Below are 23,351 nucleotides of genomic sequence, written 5' to 3'. Positions count from 1 at the left end.
AATACTTAATAATGTGCGAGTACAAAGATGAGTTGTTAGATGGTTTTGGTGAAATGAAGAATGAGCTTAAGAACTTCTTTAAGGCTAACAAAGATCTGAAGAAATCAAATAATAGTCTTGAAGAGGAAATCATTAGGCTTAAGAGCACTACTTCTGAACTAGAAAGCAAGAATGCCTCTTTGATAAAGAAACTGCAAGAAACTAAGAAAAAGGAATGTGTTGTAATAAGTGATACTCAAATGGATAAAGAGATTGAGCGATTGGAGGGCAAGGTAGAAGAATTGACTGAAAAAGATGACCTCCAAAATAAGCTAGAAGCAGCCCTTAGGACCCCCAAGGTAGATAGACCCAATGTCATTGACTGGTTGAACAAGAATTGCAATAAATCTAGACATGGGTTAGGATTTGAAGAAAATAAGAAAACTCCTTGGAAAACAAAAACTAAGCATGTAGATGTGTATGAGAAAAGAGTATGCTTTCATTGTGGTAATGTAGGACATTTGAAATATGATTGCATGGCTAAATTCAATGCTTATGAAAAGAATATCTCATACATTAAAAATAAAAATTATATTTCTACATGCAAAGTCAAACAAATCTGGATTAGAAAAGATGAGCTTTCTAATTTTGTTGCAAAGAGAAAAGGACCCAAGCTAGTCTGGGTTCCCAAATCTAATCATTGATTTAAGAATGCAGGTTGGAGTGAGGGGGAACAACTCATAGTACCTTGACAACGGTTGTTCTAAGAATATGACAAGAGATGTTTTCAAATTTCTCTTACTCAAACCATTCCAAAATGGATGTGCGACTTTTTCTGATAACTACAAAGGTAAAATTATGAGCACAAGTAAAGTTGGTAAGTAACCTACACACTCTATTGAAAATGTTTATTATGTCAAGGGATTAAGGCATAAAGTTAAGTTGAAAATCATTTTTTCACATGATCATAACATTGGTAGTATATCAACTTAATCATGTGTGTTTGCTGATGTGCTGAATTTCGACATTGTTGAGCTAATTTCTTGATAACTTAATCTAGAAAAATCATTTTTTGATGAAACCAGTTGCTATTGAAAGCTAAGATGATGAAGTTTGATTCTGGATATTTTCATAATTTTTTCTTAACCCCTCTGTTCCCAGAAATTTCGTGAAAGTGAGTGTTGAGTTTTAAATTCTGTTTTGAAGTTTGAACTAGTTAACTTTAAACAGTCATAACTTGAGTTATACAAATCCTTTTTGCATGAAACCAGTGGCATTAAAAAGCTAACTTATTAAGCTTTAAGACTGGAAAATTTTCAGAATTTTTGGATGTGTATAATATTGTTAGTTGATCTGTCAACGTGACTCGAATGTTGATAACTCTGTTTTTAGATCGCATACTTTAACTGGTTATATCTTGAGTTGTAGAACTTCAATTTCAGTGATCTATACTTTGTTGGAAAGCTTGAGATGTTTACTATAATATAAAAAATAAAAAAAAAATAAAAAAATTTGATTGATGACTTTTTCCCCCAATGATTGGCTAGTTTTGATGATAAAAAAAAAAATACTCATGTTATTTGTTGACCTATTTTCTTCTTCACTACCATATTCAATTATATTTGCCTCACCATTCACTTCACATGACTCCTTGTTACATGCATTCTGAAGTGTATGCTTTAACTTTGTGGTTGTTTGCCATGTTTGTGAGGATATATATCTATGTGTGATTTTCTTTGTGAGGAAGCAATCTAGAACTTGTATGAGTGAAGCTCAAGGCTAGCTAGTTGAGATGTTTCATGAGTAACTGAAAAGGATATAGGCCTTCTTTGGTCGTTTGAGCTTTTCAAGCCAACCTTAATAGTAATTGTTATCCCTAGTTACCCCATTTGAGCCTTAAGCCTATTTTTTTGTCGATTAAATCTCATATTTAGCCCTTTGTGTTTTAATTAGTACAAACCTTTTTTATGTATGGGTATGCATAGTTTCTAGATTTAGTGAATAAATTGTTAGAGTACAAAAGAAAAGTACATAGGAGGAATGAGGAAAAAAAAAAAAAAAGGATAAGAAAAAGAAAAAGAAAAAGAAAAGAATTTGAATGAGAAAAAGAATGAAAACTGAAAAAGTCAGAATGAGAAAAGCAAAAAGAAAAAGAAAGGGGATGAGAAAAAGAAAAAGAATGTGATGAGAAAAAGAAAGAAAACTGAAAAAGTGAGAATGAAAAAAAAAAAAAAAGGAATGAAAAAAAAAAAGAATATCAAATTCAGGGGGAACAAGTTTCATTTGAGTTTCAATGTAAAAAAAAAAAAAACCCTGTTTTTGAGTGTTAGTCATATGAAACTGTAAACTTTGAAAAGTAGAAAAAGAAATCTTCATGATGGAAAATAGTATTGAGAATATCAAAAGATAAGGTTTAGGGACTATGCATAACTGTACTATCCCTTCTTTATTTTTCACCTACCTGATACTATTTTATTTTTGTTCATATCCACCTGTTACATTACAAGCTTTAAAGTCCTATTGATTTGGTGGATTATGAAACATTTCAACACTAAGAGTGGAGAGCAGTCATGAAGTACAAGCCTATGGAAAGCTTAGAGAATAAGAAGCAAGAGTGATTCTAAAGTTGAGTGCAAAGGAAAATTACTGCATTGTTATTGCTGCATTGTTATTGCATATGCTTTGGAATGTTTTCCTTTGTTGCCTTTCATCATTTTCTATATTCTCATTCTTCACTGTTTTTTCACTATTGAGCTATTACTCCCTATTCATGCTACCTTGACAGTTTTTCTTCCTTATCTTGAGTGTTTACTCTTCATCTTTTCGATGATGCTAAAAGGGGAAAAATAGATGCCACATTTTGAGAATAATAATTTCGTTGTAGCTTAACAAAGTCAAGGGGAATAGTGTGCATGCAATCATCATTGAGCATTCATGTTATATCTGTCATGAATTACTTTTTCTCGGTACATGGCATAAATTGTTTGTCATCATCAAAAAGGGGGAAATTGTTGGATATTTGTTATACCCCAATTGTTTAATTGATTTAAAATAAGTTTTGATGATTACAATCAATAATGTTAATTTAATTGATAATATTTTATTGTCTTGAAATCACTAATGAGCTGATTGTTTGAGTTTTTAGAATAATATTTATTCTGATTTGAAATAGTATTCAAGATAATTAAAGATTGCATGAAGATTGGAGAAGATATGGAAGATATCATGAGATCAATATTCAAGATAATTAAAGATTGCATGCAGATTAGAGAAGATATGAAAGATATCATGAAGATATATAAAAGCATGGAATCAAGTAAAGATTAGGAAAGATTTTATCTTTTTAGATTTCATGTAAGAGAAATAAAATATTCTTTGCCAAAGATTTGATTAGGATTGCATTGCATAATAGATTAAGATGTTATTATAAATAGGGCTAATTGCATATTATTTCATTGTAGAGAAAATACAAGAGAGAGAAGAGAGAAGAATATACAAGAAAGAAAAGAGAGAATTATATTTTCAAGATTAGGATTCTTTCTTGTGCATCAATTGAAGAGTTTTCTCAAGAACATTCATTCATACATTCATCCTTTGGCAAAGTGAATATTTCTCCATAGGAATTCAAATTACCTATATGCTTGAAGAAAAGAAGCACTAAGGTAAGTCATTTAATTGTAAATTTCTTCTTGACCTTTTCGAAGGTCTGTGCTGGGAAACTTGCATACCAGTTCTTGTGCTGGGAAACTGGGATACCATCTCTTTTTCTTGGAAATTGAGAGTAAGTTGAGAACCCTTGTGTGATAGGGTTTCGGAATCCTATAGGGTTAGGGTTTCGTACTGGGAAACTAGGATACCAGTTTGGGAATTGTTGTAAGGGGTAGACTAGGAAACTAGGATACTAGAGAACTCTTTGTACACAAGTTTCATAGTGGAGTTTCCCGTCGAATTTCAGTATTCGATTTTAGGGCCCGTGGTTTTTCTTCCCTTTTGGGTTTTCCATGTAAAAACTATTGTGTTAATATCTCTCTATCCTTATCTTGATTTATTGCTTTGAGTTAATTTTTAATTAGCGAATTATTTTTATAAAACTCAATTCACCCCCCTCTTGAGTTCATCTGGGACCAACACTTCTCAACGGGAAGAAGGTGGTGGTTGAGTGGTGTGAGGAAATTTGTATCTCCAATGGACTCGTTAGGCAGGAGAGGAAGTACATGAGATTCCTTCACAAGCACATGAACATCAAGCCTTCTCATGGTCCCATCCATTCTGCTACAGAGAGAGAAGAAATCGTAGAAGGAAAAAGTGAAGGCAATCTGACGTTGAAGGTGCTGAGAGGGAGAGAGGGAGGAAAGGCAGAATTGGCCTTGCAAGAATTGGGTCAATTTCTTGACCTAATGGGCCCAGCACAAACGAAAGGAAGTAAGGCTTTTGTTTTGTGGGCTGAAAGGCTTTTTCTTAAGAATACAATTGGACTTGGTTTATGTTGCAATCCCTAGTTTTCAGCATCTAGAATGTTTTATTTTTCCTCCTTAATCTTAGGAGTTTGTTTCGTTATTTGTTATTTAAATTCCTAGGATTAGTTTGTTTCTGATATTTTTCCTGTTTAGTTAAAATAGGATTCAGTTTTCTAGTTTTATCTCTTTCCCTGATTATAGGGATTTGTTGCACTGGAATATTTCTGGTGTCTATTTATTGTACGTTTTTTTTCCTTTAGTTTTAATGGAAAAACTGGTTCCATCATTCAAACTTTCTATATGGTATCAGAGCTTGATTTTTAAGGGACTGATCCACCCATGGCTACCAATGTGCCACTCTTTGGCACCATGAGAGCCTACCAAACTACTTCTTCCAATACCACCGGTACAAATACCACTCCAACAACAACCCCACTCAATGTTTCAGCATCAAACCAAACCAACAACAACTCAGCAGCTGTCATTACCAACGATAGTCCAGCATTAGTCATCACTGGTCATCGATTCAATGGAGACAATTATTTGTTGTGGTCACGCAGCGTTCGTATGTTCATTGGAGGCCGTGGCAAGGGAGATCATCTCACCGGTACGGGTGATGCTGCTCCTCTGGAAACCAGTCATCCACAATACAAGAAGTGGTCCATTGAAAATAACCTTGTGATGTCTTGGTTGCTGAATTCCATGGTGCCTGAAATAGCTGAAACATACATGTTGTGCTCCACAGCCAAGGAAATTTGGGATGGCGTGAAGGAAGCCTTCTCTAAGGAAGATAACACAGCTGCCTTGTTTCACATCAAGGGGATTCTTCGTGATCTCAAACAGGAGGACAAGGATGTCACCAGCTATTATAATTCACTCCTAAAATTCTGGCAACAATTGGATCTTTATGATCAACATGAATGGACTACTCCAGCCGATACTCTTCAGTATAAGAAAATTGTTGAACAAGACCGCACCTACAACCTTCTTTTGGGACTCAATCCAATCTATGATGGAGCTCGCAGCCGCATCATGGCCACTCGCCCTCTGCCATCCTTGCGAGAAGTTTTTTCTGAATTAAAGTGGGAAGAAAGCCGCAAAGTTTTGACCAATAGCATCCCAAAAGTTGATGCACCTTTGGAAGCAGCAGCCTTTGTCTCTAGACCCAACAATGCAGACTCCAGACCTAGGCGAAATGGTAAGCTCTGGTGTGACCATTGCAACAGAACTGGGCATATTCGGGATACATGCTGGAAAATCCATGGCAAGCCAGCTGATTGGAAGCCAAGACAAAACAGAGACTTTAATCATGTTGCTGCAGTTGTAGAAGATGTTCCGCAAGCAAAATCCGAAGGCCATACATTTACAAGGGAACAAGTGATAGCCATACAACGCATGCTGCAAGATTGCAATAAGGACAAATCTAATCCCTCATCTGATAGTCATCAATCAGGTACATTCCATACAGCTCTCCAATCCGATCTTGATAAATGTGATTCCTGGATGGTAGATTCTGGGGCTACAGATCATATGACTGGTAATTCCTCTCTTCTTTCTGAATACTTTCCCATTTTCGAGGCAAAATCAGTAAAAACAGCAAATGGAGGCTTAGCCAAGGTTCACGGAATTGGTGTTGTTCACCTATCGTCAACCATATCTTTAACTGGAGTTCTCTACGTTCCATCTCTTACCTGCAATTTAATTTCTATTACCAAATTGACCAAGGATTTAAAGTGCACAGTCAAATTTACCCACGTTGATTGTATTTTTCAGGATTTGGCATCGGGGAGGACGATTGGCAGTGCTAGGGTCTCTAATGGTTTATATCAACTTTACACAGCCGCGGTTATGAAGACTCAAGACAGCACATTTGCAGCAACTAGCAATTTGAATAAGGCTCTTTTATGGCATTTTAGATTAGGGCATCCAAACTTTCAATATATGAAAAAGATGTACCCTTCTTTATTTAATGAGAATTCGAATTTTCCTTCATGTGATATATGTCAACTTGCAAAACAAACTCGGTCTCATTATCCCTTACAAATGCATGTTCCTTCTAAACCATTTGCCATTATCCACAGTGATGTGTGGGGACCTGCAACTGTTAAAAGCCTTACGGGTGCTCGTTGGTTTGTCACATTTATTGATGATCATACTCGAATGACATGGGTGTACCTATTAGCCAATAAATCTGAAGTCACATCCACCTTTAAAGTCTTTCACAAAATGATCCTTGCCCAATTTCAAACCCAAATCCTTACCCTTAGATCTGACAATGCACGTGATTATTTTAACTTGGACCTTTCAGCTTACCTAAAAGACCATGGCATCATCCACCAGAGCTCTTGTGTCAATACCCCACAACAAAACGGTGTATCTGAGAGAAAAAATCGCCATTTACTTGAAGTTGCTCGTAGCCTACTCTTTGCCTCAAATACATCCAAAAATTATTGGGGGGAAGCTATTCTTACAGCCACTTACCTTATCAACCGCATGCCATCTCGGGTATTACACTTCTCCTCACCTTACCAAACAGTTTATTTGACAGAAAGGCCATGGAAAATAAAGTAACATCCTTTAAGCAATGGGATCTAGATGGAAGTTTCTCTCAATTTACTTGTCCTCTCTTCACCTTGAGGACAAGGTGAATTTTGGAGGGGGAGTATAATGGCACCAGTTTTGTCAGATACAGAACAATAATCTAAGAATAGTTTGGTACTCACTGAATCAATGAAATAACTCAAATAACAACTTCTGCATTAATTGATGGTTGGGATAATTCCCTTACAATAAGAATACTAAGGAAACCAACTCCTATTTACTAGGATGGGCACTGCCCTTACAAGAAAATAAACAATCCGTACTCTAATCAGAAATAACCAGCAACCTCCACAAATACAGGCTCCCTGGTAACACCCTTAACCCTCATCCGATTACATAACCCTTTGCTCTGCCACCCACTCTGAACCCTACGTTCAGGTGCTACCACCACTCACTACAATGCATACTGTCCTTCTTTCCCTAACCGTCCCTCATATTCTCCTTCAGCTCAGCACTGCTCCTTTTCCCATGTGACCCTCTCCATTCACATTGCTCCACGTAGCCATGTTTATAACTGATTGCATTTCCAGCTGTTTATAACACATTTGCTCCGCCACCTTGCTTTTTCCTTCTCCTGGGCTCTTGTCATTTGTTTGGGCCTGTTGAGTGACTCCTTTTCTTTGGGCTTTGGTTCTCCTTCTTGAATAATGTCTGTTAAAAGGTATTACGGGTCCATCAGAGTATTGATGGGCCATGGGCTTGAAAGTTAGTGAATTAGTTAGTTTGTTATGGAAACTATTCTAGAATTTTTCTAAAGTATAGGATAAAGGGTAGACAGTGTGTGTAATGTAGTATTGGCTTATGGAGAAATTAGGGATCTCTGGGAGTTGAGATTTCTGGGTTTATTTTTAGTATTTTATATTGTAAGGAGCTTGGCTCAATTTATGTCTTCTGCAATTTCATATTTATAAAAGTAAGTTCCATCAAATATCATTTGCCTGAGGTAGCAAATATATCCTAAAATGATATATCAATCACCTTCGTTATCTTTTCTAGATCATCTCTTCCTCCATCAGTTATATTATCACCGAATACAACACGTTCAGCACATCGTCCACCATGAGCCACTACCATTTGCATCTTCATGTAACCAAATGTTGTATAACCTTGGTCTACCATATCTTCTCGAGGGTAGAATACAGATATTGCAGTTTCCTGCTTAATTGGAACAGAAATTCCATAATAAAGCCAAAATAATAATAGTGATAATCAACATCATTTAGCATATTGCTAACCAGATTTCATACCTTACCACCAGGCAGGAGCTGTGAAAATGCATGCCAGTCAAACCGAGGAAATAAGTGAGCTAGCAAAACATGACCAGCTTCATGGACAGCAAGCAGTCTCTTCTTTTCAAAAGATACCTATGGTACAGTAACAAATTCAATACAAAATAGTTTATTATGTCACATCCGCAGTAAAAAGAGCTACCAAAGATAGAGACATACGCTCTCTTCACACTTCTGTTGCTCTTCCTCAGTGAGAAGGACACCCATACCCTCGAGCAGTTGTTTGTCTAGTACATCAATAATGTCTTCCTGGAAAATTTTGAAATGCCCTTTTCTCACCTGTAACCAACAACTTTGTATGATTACAACAAAGGGAAAATGAAAGCTATCGCTTCAAATTTTATCATAGCTTATTGCCAGATTAACAAGAAAAAAATGTTATCAATTATCATTGCCAAAATGAATACAATATATCGAAAATGCAATGCAAGGATTTCAAAACATACAGATGAGAACATGACACAACATAACTACCATGTAAAACACAAAAATATTCAGATTAACACAAACACATTACATGACATTAAGATTTTCAATTGTGTTTCTAAAATTATCCACAAAATCTAATTCTTTTTTATTTTCATTTGAAAATTACCACTGAATATAAACCCCTCTATGCTAAGAAACATTTGAGTAAAAAGATATATTGAGAAAGAATGCAAGAAAAGCAGCTACAAATTTTGTAGTGCTGAACCTCATATGCTGGAATAAGCAGGGCTCAGCTCTAAGAGTAATGTTGTGCAAACAAATGCCTACCCATTCACGAAACTGTACTCGAACTTAGAGCAGCTCAATAAAGCAAGGAGATTTTGCCATTTTTTTTTTCTGATTCAGGGTAATATAAAGGTAAATTATCTACTCACAAACCTGTAGAGACCAAGGAATAATTACCAACAAGGTCATAAACTTTAAGGCAAGCAGGGATTGGTTGAGACAGTTGCAATGCTGGTTACTAGAGAAGGGTGATCATTGGAGGTAGATGAAAGGGGCAAACAGCAATAATGAAAGAGTAAAAATACTGATTAAATAAACAATCAGGAGAATCAATGCTCTTGCTCTTTAATTAGAAGAAATCAATACTGTTTTATTCCCTTATACACGTTTCTTTATAAAAGAAAAAAATTATCGAATCAAAGAAGAATTATAAAGGATATGTTATCCTCCTTAAACATAGAAGAAAAAAGAAAAATACAAAGTGACCAACATTGACATAATGATTTTACTGCCTATTATAATCTACGACCCATAGTAGGTTAATCTTATTTTCCTCTCTATTATCTGATAAAATTTACAATGAAAGGCACAAGGGGAACTAGTGTATGCAAGAGGTACACAGGGCAGAGGCTGATCAATTGAAGATCAGTAGCTATAACTGTCCATGCAACATCAACCTACCAACCTACCGACATTATTGCTGCTTCATTGACAAGGTTTCTTATATCCGCTCCAGAGAATCCAACAGTGCGGAAGACAAGCTGTTGACAGGAAGAAAGAGAGCAGCCACAGTCAGCACAAAGAAGATCAAGTCTCACATACTAACTCATAGAATAGACTAAACACAAGAAGGAAGACATAAATACGAGAAAAAAAAAAAAGCCTTTCCATCTTAATGGCAATTGTTTGGAAGATACTTTCGAAGCAGATTCTGTTTTGACCATTAGGAAGTTGAATTGAATACTAATACCAAGATGTGACTCATAATTTCATCACTGTATACAGTAGTCTGAAATTCCTAAGAAACTAAATTGTCTACGGTTTACATTACACTATTGCTCAATGTTTGACATTTTAACAGCCCATTAGTATTTGCATTTTGTTTTGGCTGTAGCTAGCTAGAGCATGTTTGAATCTACTAATCCAGCCTTGTTCTCAAAATGGCACATTCTTGTCTTTCTCATAAAGTGAGTACCTAAGTCTAATTTATATTAAGTGCCTTTTGATTTCATTAGCCTATGTTTATGTACTTCACTATTCGTCTATATGATGATGTGTGCATTTATTTGATAAAGCCAGGAAATCAACTGAAGAGTACATTTAAAAAAAAAAGAGAGAGAGAAATCAACCAAAGATAGATGAACCATTTACCTTTTTGAAATCCACATCCTCTGCAAGTTGCTTTCCAGAACTATGCACACCAAAAATTTGGACTCTTTGCTTTGCATCAGGCAAACCAATGTAAAGACGACGATCAATACGTCCAGGACGAACAAATTCAAGATCTAATTCATCTGGCCTATTTGTGGCACAAATGAATATGACAGCTTGTCTTAGTGATAGACGGTCAACACCAGTTTTTTCCTTCCTAAATTCATAAATAGATGAGAAAAAAGGCATTAACAAGAGAAAAGTAATGAAGATGAAAACAAATTCCTAACATATGGAGCTAAATACAAAATTATCAGACAAAAGTACAAGAAATTAAGCTGAGGTCAGACCCTCATGATATTAGAAAATACGAAGTTCTATCTTTCAGGTTTAACAAAGCAAAACTAATTGAAATTAAGAAAACAAGATACTCATAATTATAGGGCATTACCCATAGCTGTCAAAGCAGTCATATCAGACTCAAGCCCTTCCATTTTCCCTACAAACCACTCCTCAAAAAATCACGTCTAACAAGGGTGGGGTGAGGGCAATCCTTGTATACAGTCTTACCCTTACATATTTGTAAAGAGGTTGTTTCCCAAACTATGTGATCATAATTTAATCGTGCTGATTATCAGACAATCACCCTCTATTAATCTTTATACCTGAAGTAAAATTAGCTCTACCAATGTTAATTATCTTGAACCATCATTACTAGGGTAAAGGGAGAAAACTAACGCATGCACACTTATGTACAAGTTTTAGAACATGCATTTGCTTCTGGAACATCAGGTACCTCAAATTCTATTTTTGGTGTTCGTCTTGAATTGGTAGGTATTATTTAGTTCATATAAGGTTATTTGACTAGAATATCCATTTTAAGTGAGGTTAATTGGGCAAGACTAATGAATTTGCATGATGACTGCATTAGCCGCATCAAGCTAGTGCCTCACATCGAGTGGCTTATTTTCACCCCATCTCAATGGCAGATGCAGTTGATTTTGACCACACTGAATTTAGGTACCAAACCTAGTATTGGATTGCGTGCCCAACAAAGAAGAAAGCTATTTACTGAATAACTCATAAAAATGATCACTCTACTTATTCGTGTACCATATGAAATAGATAATAATAACGCATATTCTTCAATTTCAGAGATGGTATCATTGCAATCTGAGACTTCTTTTGTTCCTGCTGAAGCAATTTGAATGAAATCGGTTGGCCTTCATTGCCAATCATTCCTTGCCTACTAGTTTTACTTTCTCTCCTACGGGAATCAGCCTTCATTGCTGATTCCTTGCATCTGCTAGTTGTCTTTACTGGTTTTCCCTATCTTTAATTGTTGAAGAGGGTGTGTGGTGCGTGCTCCACTCTCGAGAAATCCCACAAGAAGTAGGTTTCTAGCATAGTCCAATCAGCGGAGAAGCTCGTTCTCAGCACCCCGGAGAATTGCAGAACATTTAATCTAGATATGGGCTGAATGGAAAGAATTATCTAAAGTTGTCACAACTTATTTGCACCACATATTGGAAGGAAAGGGGAGTTAGTCACTTCACGGGTACTAGGACTAAGTCAGTAGATTCCAACATTGAAGCATGGAATGAAAACTCCATGATTATGTCATGGTTGTGGAATTTGATGATTCTTGAAATTAGTGACACTTGAATGTGTTTGACTACTGCAAAGGGGATATGGAATGCAGTGGAGCAAACCCATTCCAAGCGCAGAGTTGTTGCTCAGGTATAAAAGGGGAAGGTGAAAACAGTGGTAGCAAATCTTATCAGGATATCATCGGTCGCTTTGTCAATCCAAAAGATCAATTGACAGATGTCTTTATTGTGACTTTGAGGGGTCCTCAAAGAAGTTATATATATAATAAACTTGGTGCATATTATTTATGTGATTTAGCTTGAGGGGGAGTGTTTAAAACCATGTATAAATTGATTATATGTATAGAGACATATTCACTATCTAGGTTCATTCTATGTAAAACATGTTTGTTGTTACTCATTCTTTGGTTATAAAATCAGAACTCTGCTATGTCGTTTATACACACGGATTCATAATTCAACACCAAAAAAGGGCGAACCAAGAGCAATAGTAAAGTTGCTCCTTTGTGATTGAAATATCACTGGTTCTAATCTGGGAAATAATCTTTTGCAATATGTAAGGGTAAGGTTGTATACAAGATTGGCCTCACCCCTATCTTCACTAGTTGGGGTTTAATGTTTTTATTCATAATTCAACACTTAGCATCAGTTAAACTTCTGAATTGTATTCAGCATACGTTGTTATAGTAACCTGTCTTCTTTTCTGCATTCTCCTTAGCCCTGACTGTCAAGGAGCAATTCTGTTAAAAACTTAAGCTTTTCAGGCAGAGGATCAAGAATGATCTCTTAAATGTAACAAGCTCCCTCACACAAGAGGCCTTTGGCTTGAGATGGGTCTACTACAAACTTGCACTGAAATTCAACTTTATTTGACCATGTCAAGAAATGACCAACTCAGGTATAGGTTCGTGAATGGTTAAATATCTCACAATCAACTCCAACTTGCAGAAGAAAAAAAAAATCACAAACAACATATCCTGACCATAAAAGCCAACTTCTCTTCAAGAATCGGAAGTATAGGACACTAGTCCGAAAGGCCCTGTCTCATACCAATTATCTGTTCAACCTTAATTTGGTCTAACAATACAATTTCACTTTAAACGATTGTTCTATAATGCAAGAAAATGCTTATCCCTCGCCATTGGAGGGCTCAAACCAACAAACAAGAAATAATTTTGATAATATAAATTCCCATGATGTAAAACTTCAAATGTCTTATAAAATCCCCTTTAAAAGTAATAACTTACTCCCCATCAAGCTGTGCAATAAGAGCCTCAAAAGTTGCCCTTCTCCGTGGATCCTTTCGAGCGTGTCTTCCAGCAATAGCATCTATTTCATCTACAAATACAAAACAAGGTGCCTGCCAAAATCGAAAAAATATTTATAACCTATCTTGCCCAAGTTAAAAATGAAAGCAACATTCACTGAAGAATAAAAAACAAGAAGTTTGTATATTGAGGGTGCTATAACATATGAAAAATATCTCATAACATCTCGTTGTATCTTAGAATAATTTAGAGTATCTTATATGATCTCTTAGGAATAATTTCCTTATTTCTTTATATTTCATAAACTGTTTCTTGATTTGACTAGGATTTGGAGTCTAATATTACTATAAATAGGGATAAGTTCTTCGTAGTTTGAATTGTTGGATTTATGTTCTTGGCCTCATATTAGAATTGTTGAATAACATTGAAACAAAAGGCAAATGTTTAAATCCACATGTGTTAATACCATTGTGAAGGCTCTATTATATAGACTAACTATAACAATACTTAACAACCTATATTCAGTACTTTGAACACTCCCCCTCAAGCTAAAGTTTACTAAAGCTTTAAGCTTGTTACAAATGAACCCTTATAGATAAAAAGATTAACCGAATAATAAATTTGGATCCAAAAATATGGCTGCAAAGTCAACCCAGGGATGCTTCAGATGTCAAAGAGATGAAAACTATTGGAAAAACAACTCAGGAAGGTGGTTAGAATGACAATAAACTTAGAGAGCTGGTTGTCAAATTGCATAACCAATGAAGGAGAGACTTCATTATAATAACCATCAGCAGAAATGTCCTAGCAAGCAGGGACAAAAGAACTAAAACTTCTCTAAGTTCATCAATAACAGCATCTCCTAGCTTCAATACATGCAAACTTAGTGGAGTATTGACATAATTGCTGCAAATGGATACCTTGAGCTTCCGAATATCCTTGAGAGAAACAAAGGAAGCTAGGTTTGGCAATGGGTCACACCAAAAAGAAATAAATGCACATAAACATTACCAAAGGGAAAAGGAAAAAGTTTTCGCGAGGCTACGTAAGAAGGCTTCTGGAACTGAGCCTTGGAAGAATAGACTCGTCTTGTTGGCACGACGAAAATTTGTTGTTCAATCTTAAAAACCTCGCCAAGAAAAAATTTTGATTGCCGAAAAAGTTGATGGGCTCGCCAGAAAAAACCTAACGATGGACCAACAACCCGAAAACATCAGATCAAGGTAGAGGGTGCAAAGGTGAGTCGGTCTGTGGTGGCTCACACGCCAAAAAAGTGCTTCAAACACCTTGGAGAAAGGTGGAGCGTGTAGGCACGTCGATAGGAGGATGCCAGTGGGTCTTAGACAAAAAGGACCGCCGTGAGATGGTGGCAAAACCTCGTCGAAGACATGGCAAATGACAACGGTTGGAGGCTAGGATGGTGGCTAGAGTCTAGAGGCTAGGAACATTGCCAGAGGGACATTACGGAAAATAGATGACAGTTGATTAAGATACAAAGTAAGACACTTGAGAGAGATGGTTGACACAGAAAGAAGATAACATGGAGTTTATTAGAAATCTGAGAGTTGCATGAAGAAGAGAGAAGAAGATCTGAGAGAGAGAGAGAGAGAGAAAAGAGAGTAATCTGAAAAGAACCCATTTGTATTATTGAAGAATGAAAAGTTACAATACGTTTCAGATACAAGATGATATATATACAAACTACAAACTGATGACTCAACATTGAAGCTTACAGCTGTCACACACTTAGCTTACAGCTGTCACTCTAACTAACTCAGAAGTACACTAACACATTTATATAAGCTAGAGTCTAATACAATGAGACCTATAGCAGAAAGCTACGCTAATACTCCCCCACAAACTCATCAGGGCTGGAGCTGCAAGGCAGAATCCAGGATTGTGAGTTTGGCACGAAAAAGAGCAAAGGGATCTGGAGAGAGTGGCTTAGTAAAGATGTCAGCTATCTGGTCTGAAGCAGGGACATGAGCAACAGTGATCTGTTTGAGTAAAACCTTCTCACGTACAAAATGAAGATCCAACTCAAGATGCTTGGTGCGAGCATGAAGAATGGGATTATGAGCAAGTGCTACAGCACTCAGGTTGTCACAGTAAACCTGAGGGACAGAAAGAGGCAGATTCAATTCTTGGAATAATGATTGTAGCCACAGAATTTCAGAGAAAACTAAAGCCATGCTGCGGTATTCAGCTTCAGCCGTGGATCTTGCTACAAGAGGCTGCTTCTTAGACCACCAAGAGATGAGATTTAGACCTAGAAATACACAAGCACCAGAGGTAGACCTCTTATCATCAGGATCACTACCCCAATCAGCATCACAAAAGGCTGCCAAGTGAAATAGAGCATCAGAGTGAGGTGTTTGAGCTGCAGTCAGAGAGAGACCAAAGGATATAGTACCTTGGAGATATCTGAGAATTCTTTTGACTATTTTCCAACGATCCACAAGAGGTTGGCTCATGAACTGGCACACTTTATTAACTGAGAAACTGATTTCAGGTCTTGTAATGGTAGCATATTGGAGAGCTCCAACCACTGATCGATATAAGCCAGGATCCTCAAAGTAATTGGAGCCAAACTTGGATAATTTGCAGCTAGAGGGCATGGGCTGGAGATAGCCTTAGCTTCAAACATATTAGTTTTGTGAAGAAGTTCTCTAATGTATTTTGTTTGAGTAAGGAAGAGAGATCCAGGGGACTGTCTTCTGACTTCAATTCCCAAAAAGTAGTCCAAGGCACCCAAATCTTTGAGAGAGAAAATGGAATGGAGCCGAGAGATTAGGGACTGTATGAAGTTGTCATCATTCCCAGTGATGATTATATCATCAACATAAACAAGCATATAAATGCGTTGAGGACCAGAATTATAAATGAAGAGAGAAGAATCACATCTACTGCCTTGAAAACCAAATGAGAGCAAAGTATCCTGGAGTTTGTCAAACCAAGCCCTTGGGGCTTGTTTGAGACCATAGAGGGATTTATGTAGTCTGCAAACTAAGGACTTGTCATCACTTTCAAACCCAGGAGGTTGTTGCATGTACACCTCTTCTTGTAGAGTTCCATTTAAGAAAGCATTGTTGATGTCTAGCTGTCTTAGTGTCCAGCCATAGGTAAGAGCAATTGTGAGCATAGTCCGAACAGTTACAGGCTTGATGACAGGGGAAAAAGTTTCTGTATAATCCAAACCAGGTCTTTGATGAAACCCTTTAGCAACCAACCTTGCTTTATATTTGTTAAGGCTGCCATCTGAATTTTCCTTTACTTTAAAAACCCATTTGCATCCAACAGCTTCTCTGCCAACAGGTAAAGGAACAAGAGACCAAGTTTTGTTAGATTGTAAAGCATCATATTCAATTTCCATAGCCTTTAACCAATGAGGACTATTGAGAGCCTGTTTGACTGTAGTTGGTTCAAGATGAGTGAGAAGAGCCAAATTTCTAGCCATAGTTTTGGACCTGGTAATAATAGAACGAGGAGGAGAAGAGGTGTGAAGGGAACCGGATGGGACATACTCAGAAGGTGAGGATGTGGAAGATAAAGAACTAGATGAAGTGTGAACTGGAGAGGATGGAGAAGGAATCGGACTGACATCAACGGACTGACATCAACGGGCTGTCTAACAGGGGATTGATCTCCAATAATAGGAGAGGGGGGTGTATGCTGACTTGAAGGAGGAGAATCATTGGTGTGCAGTGACTGTATGGGTAATGGGGAAGAGGGCTGAGGCAGAAATGGGGCATTTGGTGGAGAGGATAAATGTGGTGAAAGAATAGTAAGGGGAACAGAGGTAGAGGTGGGTTGTAAAGTGGGAGAGGATGTATTGTTTTTCCAAGAGGTAAAAGGAAATCTATGTTCATTGAAGAGTACATCCTTGGATATGTAAATTCTGCCATCAGGACTAAGACACAAGTAACCTTTATGGTTTGAAGAATAACCAAGAAACACACATTCCTTTGATCGATATTCCAATTTATACTTATTATAAGGCCGAAGCAAAGGAAAACATGTACACCCAAAAACTTTTAGGGAGGTATAATCTGGATTTTTATGGAACAGTTTAGTGTATGGAACAGTAAAATCAATAGAGGAAGAGGGCAATCTATTTATGAGATATGTGGTTGTGGTAAAGGCATAGTCCCAATAGATCATGGGAAGGGAAGAGTGTGCAAGTAATGCAAGACCTGTTTCAACAATATGCCTATGCTTTCTTTCAACAACACCATTTTGGTGATGAGTATGAGGACAAGTGACTCTATTGATGGATCCCGTGAAGTTTTAGATATTGGGTAAAAATTATGAATTCCCCACCCCAATCTGATTGAAATGACTTAAGGGGTGTTTGAAATTGGTTTTTAATCATTGCATGGAACTGTTTAAAAATGGAAATAGCATCAGATTTTTGTTTAAGTGGATAGATCCAAGTATACCGTGTGCAGGCATCAACAAATGATATATAGTAGTTATTACCAAGAGTAGATTTGAAGGGTGATGGTCCCCATAAGTCACTGAACACCAATTCAAAAGGAAATTTATAGTGAGAGGTAGAAGGTGATGAGGGTAGTCTATGAGCCTTTGCAACACAACAAGAAGAGCATAATTCTCCAGCTACTTTATTACTTAAAGGAATATTGCAAGTTTTCAATACATTTTTGAGAGAATCAAAGTGTGGATGTCCTAAACGACAGTGCCACAATGTCCTATTTTCAGTGTTGACACAACTATTTTTACAATCAACACTACTGTAAACTGGAGCACGATCAGACTGAGAATTACAAGAATCAGTAACTGTAGACAGGCACGAAATTGGAGGACAACTATTACTGGTCACTGGATCAGTTTGTGAAGTAAAATGAATGTCAGAGAAACAATAGAGACCATCAGCTCCTACAGTTCCTTGAAGTAAGACTTTATGTGAAACCTGAGATTTGACATAACAGACATTAGGATGAAATTCAAAGAAGACTGAGTTGTCTCTAGCAAATTTACTCACACTGATCAAATTATTAGTAATAGAAGGAACCAACAATAAATTGTTTAGATGTAAACAAGTGGTAGCATCAAGAGGAGAAAGAAAAGAAGAAGATCCTATGGCTGTAATAGGCAAACCTTGACCGTTTCCTATCAAAACTTGGTCTGAACCATTTAGCTGTTGGCTGTGAGAGATGTTTTGTGCTCCTCCAGTTACATGGCTAGATGCACCAGAGTCTGGCAACCACTTCATCAGTGGTATGGTATTTGGAGTAGGTAACAGTCCTTGTTGTGCAGTAACAAAGGCATGTTGCTGATTTGAAGGCCTGACATACTGAAATGATTGTGTGTTTTGAGGTTGCTGTTGTTGAAAAAACTGAGAATATGGCACATGTTGTGGAGGTGGCAAGCTACGCACAAAGTTTTCATCAAACCGGTGCCAACAGGTAGTGACATCATGGCCAAACTTGAAACATAACTGGCAATGAACATTAGCTCTGTTTCCACGTCCTCTTCCTCGATTGTAGCGTGTAAAAGAGCGTCCACGACCTCTGTTTTGATTAGTATAAGCATTGGAGGAAGGAAAAGCAGGTTGTGAAAATTGCTCTGTTCGACTCTGTTTTCTGGTTTCAGAAACAGAGTCGTCTTCTTCGTTAGTAACTTCCTGGAGCGAACTTGGAGAACGTTGGGTGAGGTTCACAGCTATTCCTTCAGTTAGGAGATTATCATTTTGCTTGACTAGAAGTTGTTTATGAGCCATTAGCTCCACTGTTAGATCTGCAACAGAGCAATCACGCTCACGTCCGTGTATCATCATAACAAACGGAGTATATTCTGATGGTAAGCCTTCAAGAATAGTTTCAGTGTGCTCCTCAACTGATATAGGCTTTCCAATCGATTTCAGCGAATCACAAAGAGTTTTGATGTGTGCTAAGTATTCCTTGATGGACTTTGAGCCTTTCTTCATCGTTTTCAACTCAGATCTGAGTTGACGAGCACGAGATTTCATAACTCCATGAAACAGCTTATGAATATTATTCCAGGCCTCAAAAGAATGCTTAACAGGTAAGATATCATTGACAATAGATTCAGAAATTGTTGACAGAAGCCATGTAAGTAACATTTGATCTTGATTAAGCCATGCAATATATTCTGAGCTCAATTGATCACTCTCTCGATCTTCGTCTGAATCAAATTTAAGAGGAATTTTTGGATTAACAAGAAAATGATGCAACTGATGTGATGTGATTACCGGTTCGATAATTTGATTCCAAAAAAGATAGTTATCTTCTGTCAGTTTGGCAGAGATCTGAAGGTTAAACAGAGAAGTTGTCTTGATCTTCATTGACGAGGAAGTAGATCTGGAAGATCGTTGATTCTGAGATTTAGATCTGGAATGTGGTTGATTCGAGTCAGATGCGTTTGAATCAGAGTCGGAAGCGGAAGACATAGTGGAGTTCTAACTGGATCAGGCCCTCAGAAAGAGAGCTCTGATACCATATTAGAAATCTGAGAGTTGCATGAAGAAGAGAGAAGAAGATCAGAGAGAGAGAGAGAGAGAAGAGAGTAATCTGAAAAGAACCCATTTGTATTATTGAAGAATGAAAAGTTACAATACGTTTCAGATACAAGATGATATATATACAAACTACAAACTGATGACTCAGCATTGAAGCTTACAGCTGTCACACACTTAGCTTACAGTTGTCACTCTAACTAACTCAGAAGTACACTAACACATTTACATAAGCTAGAGTCTAATACAATGAGACCTATAGCAGAAAGCTACGCTAATAGAGTTCTAAATTTTCGAGACAATAATGCTCTAATACCATGTTCAATAACATGGAAACAAAAGGCAAATGTTTAAATCCATGAGTGTCAATAGCACAGTGGAGGCTCTATTATATAGAGTGACTATAACAATTACATAGGACTAATATAACGATGTGGGACTTCTTAACAACATATTTTCAATACTTCACACAAGAATAACGCCCAATAGGGATTAACTAGTAGGAGGAGAGGGCAAAAGAGATTTAAGATTCACTTTTCTCCAATATAGTTTTACCAAATGCGGGTAGAACCTAACCCCCCGAAAAGCAGGTAGTGGTATAGCGCAACAACTAAGTCTGCTGGAAGTCAGTCGCTGGTTGTCGAATGGGCATGTAAACATTGAGTCAAGAGTGAGAAAAGAGCTTTATGGTCTACAAGATTGAGAGTCAATGTACAAGAAGAGGGAGTCGAGAGATACAAATTGAGAGGGAGGAAAAAATGAGAACCAAGACCAGATAAAAGGATGAAAATCAAACTCCCAATAGACTTGATTTCAATATTTTATTAGAACCATAACCAGCCTAGAGCTATGCATGTAACCTCAAGAGGAGAAGTTTATAATGGAAAATTGTAAATGCTCACAAATCCGACAATTTTGAGTATTAAAATATCTGCAGTTCTAGTTCTCACGCAAAAAGTCCCAAACATCAAAATTAAGTTAGCCTGAAAGAAAAAGCCTTTAACAGTATGCCAACTCAAAGCACAAGGCCTTTGTTAATTCCTAACAACAACAAACAAACCCTATCAGACCCACTAATCAAATCATGTCAGAGCTCTATCAAAAATAAAATTTTCTAACCACCACAAAAACCAATACAAAATAAGGCAATAGGGCATAAATAGCCTTTTCTACAATGACTCTAATACGAACCTTCGGTGGCAAGTCAGTCAAATGGATACCATGACAATATATTTGTCAAAACAACGATTCATCATATTCGCTTTTGAGTGGGAACAGAGGGAAAGAATGAAGTCATTGAGTGAATAGAACTTCCATTGTCAAGGAACCGAGAGGACAAGCGGTTGATTAAGAAGGTTGCAACAAGAATGGCATCTCCCCAGCAGCAATTGGGTACATGTATCTGAAAAAGTAAGGCACGAGCAACTTCAAGAAGATGACGGTTCTTCCTCTCGGAAACCCCACTTTGCTGAGGGGTGTCTACACAAGTAAGTTCATGAGTCATGCCCAGATCTTGGATAAATTGGGAAAGACGTTGATTGACATATTTTGTACCATTGTCGGACCTTAGTTTTTTAATTCGTTTACCAATTTGGGTCTCAATCATTTTATAAAATTGAAAGAATAATTGTGGTACCTCAGACTTTTCATGCATTAAGTAAATGCAGGTTAGACGAGTGCAATCATCAATAAAAGAAACAAACCATTTATTATTAGAAGCATAAGGGACTTTAGAAGGACTCCAAGCATCAGAATGAACAAGATCAAAAGGTTCAACACTTTTAATGGTACAAGAAGGAAAAGACACATGATGATGTTTTGCAAATTCACAAACATCACAATGAAAAGACTCAATAGACTTGGACAAAAATAATGATGGAAATAAAGACTTAAGCAAACTAAATGGAGGATGCCCCAAGTGTTGATGATGAAACCAAATCAAAGAATCAATAGTAGACTGGCCATGAGTCAGCAAGAAGTGATCCTTAACACCTCCTGTGGAAGATTCTGGAACCAGATAGTACAGCTCACCCCGCTCCTTAACACTCCCAATTGTTTTCCCTGTGGTGAGATCCTGAAAGACACAGTGAGTAGGAAAGAGGTTACAGTGCAATTCAAATCTTTGCCAATTTTATAAATAGATAAAAGATTAGTGGAGAGTTCATGAAGAGCATTTTGGAGATGTAAGGAAGACTGTAAGAATATGTTACCAAAACCCGCAACTGATGTATGTGAGCCATCAGCTACGGCTAATGTATTGGTGCAAATAGTAGAGTTATAAGAAAGAAAGTAGTTCGCACAATAAGCCATATGATCAGTAGCACCAAAATCGAAAATCCAAAAATGTTTAAAATCAGAGCAAGAAGCAAGAAAAGAATGAGTAGTAGAGCTCATACCGGTCATAGCCAAAGCTCTAGTATCATATGTCTTACTCAGAGAATCAAGCAAAGTCTGAATCCGCTCCAACTCATCTCGACATATAGAAGTAAATTTTGAAGATGCAGGTTGTGCCTCATTAAGAGCAACAGTCACACCAGAGGAAACTAAATTAGCTTGACCACGCATCTTTGCCATCTTGTCCAAGTCATTTTGCTTTCCATGGCAGCAAAAGCATAGATCCTTGATATGACCTACCCTTCTACAATAGGAACACCAGCGACCATCTTTCTTGGATCTGGAGGATGCACCATCAACAGATTTGGTGAAAGAACCCCCTTGAGACAAGTGAAACAACAGTAGCCTCAGAGGATGATAGCAAAGCAGACTTATCTGATGTGTTGGGATGCATCACTCCTCACCCCGAACAGTATTGAAATTAGCAGAGAGGGATAGTAATGTATCTTTGCCAAGTATTTGAACCCGAATATGATCATATTTGGAATTCAACCCAGCAAGAAAGCCGAAATTACGCTCATCTTCCACCTCCTTGGCTGAGGCAGTAGCATCCGCAGTACATTGCATATTCAAACTTTGAAATTGGTCAAGCTCAGTCCATAATTCCTTCATAACACCATAACAAATTGTCACAGATAAGGAGTCCTATTTAGTAATAAAAAACATTTTATTGCGCAATTCATAGCGCGCAACCATATCTTGTTTCAAGGAATAGGTTGAGCGGACAGTTTCCCAAATCTCCATAGTGGAAGACAAAACCATGCAGTGAAAACCAACTTTCAAGAGTCATCGAGTTCCATAACTAAGTCATAATAAAGGAATCTCATTATCCCAGACAGCAAATTTAGAATCAGTGGTTGCAGGATTAGGGCCATCAAGATGAGCAATCTTATTACGACTCTTGATGGTAGTGCAAATAAGTTAAGACCATGACAAATAATTCGACCCATCAAGTCGATCACTCTGATGTAGAGCAGGAAGATCATTAGGACCAAGCGGGGTCGCAACAGGTTGTGCAACAATCGAATCGTCATTGGAGTTGGCCATAATGCAAAAATATAGATCAAAAAAAGCAATGGAAGGCACAAAAAACACACAAAAGCACACCCAAACGACTTCTGACTCGGGCGATGAACAGTGCGCGGTGAACAGCACGCGATGAGCAGTACGTC

The 23,351-nt window shown here is 37.3% G+C and overlaps 1 protein-coding gene across 1 annotated transcript in view; it reads right to left on the bottom strand.

The window, feature by feature from the left end:
* Positions 1-23,351, bottom strand: part of LOC133294135 (ATP-dependent zinc metalloprotease FTSH 12, chloroplastic) — a 43,730-nt gene that overhangs the window by 13,252 nt on the left and 7,127 nt on the right. The window contains exons 9-14 of the mRNA XM_061492788.1: positions 13,269-13,381; positions 10,412-10,628; positions 9,730-9,801; positions 8,486-8,605; positions 8,285-8,401; positions 8,016-8,192 (exon numbers count right to left, since the gene is read on the bottom strand). Of these exons, the coding sequence (XP_061348772.1) occupies positions 8,016-8,192; positions 8,285-8,401; positions 8,486-8,605; positions 9,730-9,801; positions 10,412-10,628; positions 13,269-13,381 (816 nt within the window). The remainder of the gene's footprint in view (positions 1-8,015; positions 8,193-8,284; positions 8,402-8,485; positions 8,606-9,729; positions 9,802-10,411; positions 10,629-13,268; positions 13,382-23,351) is intronic.

The sequence above is a fragment of the Gastrolobium bilobum genome, unplaced genomic scaffold (genome assembly GCF_033153095.1).
Source record: "Gastrolobium bilobum isolate Gb01-03AN ecotype WA unplaced genomic scaffold, APGP_CSIRO_Gbil_v1 utg11591, whole genome shotgun sequence".
Classification (NCBI taxonomy): domain Eukaryota; kingdom Viridiplantae; phylum Streptophyta; class Magnoliopsida; order Fabales; family Fabaceae; genus Gastrolobium; species Gastrolobium bilobum.
The sequence above is the reverse complement of the archived record's forward strand: the minus strand, read 5'-3'. Positions and strand labels throughout refer to the sequence as shown.